The sequence below is a fragment of the Eurypyga helias genome, unplaced genomic scaffold, assembly GCF_000690775.1.
Source record: "Eurypyga helias isolate BGI_N326 unplaced genomic scaffold, ASM69077v1 scaffold49684, whole genome shotgun sequence".
Lineage (NCBI taxonomy): Eukaryota > Metazoa > Chordata > Aves > Eurypygiformes > Eurypygidae > Eurypyga > Eurypyga helias.
This window is the reverse complement of record NW_010249111.1, coordinates 1-5,108: the sequence shown is the minus strand read 5'-3', so window position 1 is coordinate 5,108 and position 5,108 is coordinate 1. Positions and strand designations below refer to the sequence as shown.

The following is a 5,108-nucleotide window of genomic DNA, read 5'->3' as shown; positions in this document are numbered from 1 at the left end:
ATATTAAAAAACAAAACCCAAACCCAGCCTGGAAACTGCAGTCGTTGAACAACTTTGTGTTCATGGGATGACCGCAAGACACACTTGCGAGAGGAGGTTTTTAGGATGATTTCCATCGCAGGAGAGAGAACACCTTATGGATCACGTACATCAGGGTAGCTAGGAATGCAAATACCTGCAATGGAAAAACACATCATCCAGTTAATTTTTTATTATGATACAAGTTCCTGCACTGAGCAAACACCCCGTGACGCATCGTATTTCTGTTGACTCTTGCATGTTTGGAGACGTTCACCGTAGTAGGACTGGGACCAACTTCTTTCCCCCTTCCCCAAATGGTTGGTACAAGTAAAGATTGGCACTTGAGGCCACTCCACGGTCACCTCCCCACCTCCCTTCCCTGGCTTGCCAGGCACTCACCACGGCAGCAATATTCTCCTGGTAGATGGTCCTTATCAGAGGGTCGGTAGACAAGAAGCTGGTGATGTAGGTGAAGTAGGCTTCCAACACGGCAGCACTGAGGTAGAACAGAGCTGCTGTCCCCTGGCAGATGGCATCCTAAGAAACAAGGATCACGCAGTCATTTCCAAGGAGGAAGCACACTGTGAAGGGGAAAACAAAGGAACCCACGCAAGCAAGGCCTAGCCTTCAATCCTGAGCGCAGTAGCAGCAAAGGAGACTATAGTCTAGCAGCGATTCCAGGGAGAGGCCCTGAGGTTTGTCTCATCCACTTACCAAGGTGACCCAGGAGCTGCTGCCCCCGTGCGCCCCGCAGAGGTAGAGGCACAGGAGAGTGGTGGACATGATGAAGCAGAACACGGAGACAAACATCACCCAGCCTTGCAGGATGGGTGATGGGACCTTTGAGGATGCCACCAGGATCCAGACGAGGCCCCCAAAGATCTGCAAGTGAAAGCAGGAGAGAAGGCGAGCGTGGGATAAACGGGCTTATCGAGAGCAGAGCCAAAAGTCACGCATGCCTCTGGCACTAGCGCTGCACATGGCCGTAGCCCTGGGATGCCTTTGAGTTCTCCCCAGCCTCCACCTGAAACCGGGTATTTAGCTGGGAGCATCTGCCTCTGGTCTCAATCCAAAGAAAGCCTGTAGAGCCCTGCCTCCTGTCATTCGTGCCCTCCCCACAGCAGCGTGCTCAGGAGGCTGGTTCAGAGGTTTTTGGAGGCTGGTTTCGATGAACAGGGAGGCTCATTTCAGAAGGGCAGGTTTGCTTCACACCCAGCGCGGCAGAGCCCCGAAAGGAGTGTCCAGCCCGGCTCACCTACACAAACAGCACAGACATGTGGCCTCATGAAAGCCACACACAAACGTCACCCTGAAAGGGGAGAGAGAACAGGTTGAAGAGAGTGCATATGGCCAGTTTTACTCTCTGAGGGAAGGGAAATAAGGCTGGGGCTCCCAGCTGCTCCTGGGAAGGGGGCTTGTATTGTTGCTCCAGCCCGACACCGCCAGCCCGACACTGGAGCGTGGCGAGGGGCCAGCTGCTGGCCAGGTACCAGGTGGGACCGCATCCTTCTCAGCCAGCCTTGGCAGTTTGCTATGGGCTTTCTGGTGGGGAGCACCAGGACAGCTCTATCTAGACTCCATCCTTTCTCCACCAGCACATTCCTACACAGGAGGATGAGAGCAGGATGATCAATGCTGTGGGGTGTCCGAGCTGCAAGTGGTGTCTTTGCACTAGGATGCACTCAGTAGCTTGTCTCTGCTACAAACCAGCCCAGCTGTTTCTTGAACCTGGGCAAAGTGTTGTCTATGCAGCATCCTATGAGGAACTCCTCAGCTAAACCCACAGCGTGGAGACCTATACCTCATCACCAGTGGGTCTTGATTTTACAGGCAAATCAGAAGCAAGCCTCACCGATTCCAAGATCGTTCTGATCACCAGTGTATCCCAGTCCAGCCTTTGCCAGCATCCAGGTGCCAACTCATTAAACCATGGTATTTTACGAGTGGAAAAAAAGATTCTGATTTATGGTACTTGGAAAACGTGAAATCATTTGTGTCACCCCAGGTTTGCAGGAAAGTTCATTGGTTTCATTACGCAAATGGCTACATTAAATCAATGATGTGGTTAAGACCTTGCAAATGCCTGAGCGGCAATAGGTCATCCAAAGTGCTGCTGTTTGGGTGCCTCACGTAACAACTGAAGGCTGACACTTTAACACGAATCCAGTCCCTGTACTACCTCATGTGGTGACGTCACGAGGGCACTGCAGCTACATATCCTGAGGAAAACCTTGCAGTTGCTCCTTTAAAACCCAATGCCATTGGGGTGAGATACGAGGTTGAGCGAAGAAGTCTCGCGTCTCCTTTCTTACCACTCCCCACCTCTCCTTTCTGCAGGACGTGATTTCTCACTCAGACGAGTATGTTTGACGTGGTTTGATTACTGACTTTGGGTTTAGGGTGCTGCAGTTCATCAGGCTCATAAAAATGAGGAAACGGTCAAGAGCCTTTCAATAAAAACCCACAGCAGGTTTGAGACAGCAGTCCATGAAAAACTTATCTTTTAAGTAACCTTTTACAAAGCAGACATACCTGTTCTCAGCTTGTTTCAGCTTTTCCACATAGGCCTGGCTATCCATATAAAATAAAATAGATTACAAGAATTAAACCCAATTCTTAATCAGCACATCCAGATCTGAGCTGCAAGCAGGACCTTTTGGCATTTTTGCAACTGTCTTAGCATTCAAAATGCCTTTTTTTTTTTTTGGTTACCTTATTAACCCACTGCAGGCAGCCTCAGATTTCACTAAGGATTAGGAGACTCATTATCCTTGTGAATGCTGTGATTCAAGGCAGCCACCTCCTTTGTACACAGCAGAGATAATACAGCCACACAGCCCAGAGTCATACACCTCCGGAGATGGAGCAATCCAGTTATGTAGCATTCCTCTCAGGGTGGTTCCTGAGCCTTTAGGATGCACATTTCCAGATCTTACCCAAACCAAAGGATAGCGTGCTTGTTTTTATCAAATTAATCAAGCTGCCTTGCCAAATCCCTCGGAGACAAGGAATTACAGAGGGTTCAAGGCGCAGCCTGCCCAGGCCCACTCGGCACCAGGACTAACACCACTCGGTGGCAGGGGTGTCTGGGAAGCGCCCAGCTGCACACTCCTTCGTGCAGCTGCAGGAAACCTCTCAGGGCCCGGGCACTGAAACCAAGTCCCCAGAGCAGATGTGGAGAAGTGGTCCTACACATGGATAACGCCTGCTTTAACCCAGTTCCTCTTTGCTTGACTGCTAATAACTAGGAGAAGGAAGTAAATGCTGTAAATTCCAGGAGTGTGGAATGAGTTGGGTGACAGAAAAGGATTTGGTCCCAGATGGCAGAGTTGAAGTTTTTAGCATGAAATAATCTGAATACCATCCTACAACTCCCACCCAAATGCCTCAATGCTGGATGAAAATGCGCAGGTTTTGGAAAAAGCCTCCTAGACTGTTGTGAAAAGAACAGGTTTCACGAGTGGGGGCAGAGAGGACAGGAAAAATGTTCTAGATGAAACTTTCCACCTTTCAGTCAGCTCACAGCAACAGCTTTTAATCACCGATGCCAAATCCATTAAGATTATTATCTTCTCATGCTCAATGAAATTACAATATGGGAAGAAAGATGGTGTTTGCTCACCCTTTGCTCACCCACTCTTGCCCACACGCCCAGGTCCAGCATTCTGCATCTCCAGCTCAGGAACTTTGCAACTGAGCAGTACACCTTCAGCAGCCTAGACTCTTTCCTGCTGCAAACGATTAACTCGGATAGACTTTACCTCCTGTTTTAAGCGAGTAGTTTATCATCTGCCTGTATCATCCTCCAGCTAATTAATTGGCACAATTTGGCAGCCTAGTTTAAACCCACCAGCAACCCCTTCAACTCTGTTAGGTAGGAAGTTATGAAAGGTTTTCAGAGGCACCACAACTTCCCCCTGCAGGCTAAAGGAGAGCTTCAGGGCCCCAGCTCTGGTTTTCTTGGAGGGTGAGCCAGGCACCGAGGGCTCCCCCCAGACCCGGGGGGCAAACCACATGCTTTGTCAAGTCTCACCCCTCAGACACCTGCAGCACGAAGCGCGCTGGGTGCCCCACACGCAGCATCGTCCCTCCCCCAGGGAAAAAACAGGCACTCACGATTTCAGGAATGATGAGCACATCTGGGAAAGTCGCTAGGACAGCTAGGCCACTGGGCAACGAGGCAGTGGAAGTTGCCGAGGACATTGCAAGCCTCTCCTGCGGTGACTGTCAGCTGCTGGAGGGAGTCACTAAATGCAGCCTCCTTCCTCCCTCCCCGTCTCTCTCTCACTCTTCCCTCCCCTCCTTCCTGCTCTTTCTTCTTCCCTCCCTCCTTCCGGCTGGCAAGTAAAGACAGCTGCGAGTGGCACAGGTGTGGCCAAACCCTGTGACCAGGGGTTACTTGGTGGCTGACGGGAGCCACACCGGAGGCTTCCAGGAGATGCGGGTGGCCCTGAGGCTTTTTGAGCAGAGCTGTCTCTGCCCAAGTTGGGCACGTAGGGCAAGTCCCTGGGCGGTGGTGGGTGGCTTACCTCTGAGCACAATAGGGAAGGTCTGTCCCCGTTCAGCTGGGCCACCTCTCATCCCCTTTATTTGCCCAGGAAGTCAGCTCGCCCCCCACCCACGTGAGCTGACCCCAGCGGCCTGGGCGAGCCACGAGGTGCCAGGTACTGGCCAACAGCGGGGCGTCTCGCAGGTGGGGATGCATCCCAGGGCAAGGGTGGTCAGCGTGCAAGGCGAACCGCTTTCATCGGCAAGGAATGAGATTGGATGTGGTCAGGTAACAAAAATTACCTACAACAATAAGGCCATTTGGCTTCTTTTTTTGTTCCTTTTTTTTCAGTCTGGAGTCCATGGAAGCGAGTCATTCTCCTCTTCACAATACAGAATGTTTACTTCTTATTAACACGCTCACTTGGATAAGCAGTAAAACCACACAACTCTGGAAGCTACGGCCAAAGACATGAAACACCAGGAAAATGAAGGGAGCGACGTGGCAATGCACATTGCTGTAGACCAGTGACCCATGGAAGAAGCGCCCTTCTTGGCCAGGCCCTACGTACGGTGCTTCATAGAATCATAGAATCACA

The 5,108-nt window shown here is 51.0% G+C and overlaps 1 protein-coding gene across 1 annotated transcript; it reads right to left on the bottom strand.

Annotated features, from left to right (window-relative positions):
- Positions 1–100: 100 nt before the first annotated feature.
- MAL (mal, T-cell differentiation protein) lies at positions 101–4,224 on the bottom strand. The gene is made up of 4 exons (XM_010151247.1): positions 4,138–4,224; positions 736–903; positions 421–558; positions 101–175 (listed from the first exon to the last, which is right to left on the bottom strand). The coding sequence occupies exons 1-4, from the start codon at positions 4,222–4,224 to the stop codon at positions 101–103; spliced, it is 468 nt and encodes a 155-aa protein (XP_010149549.1).
- Between the last annotated feature and the right edge of the window lie 884 nt (positions 4,225–5,108).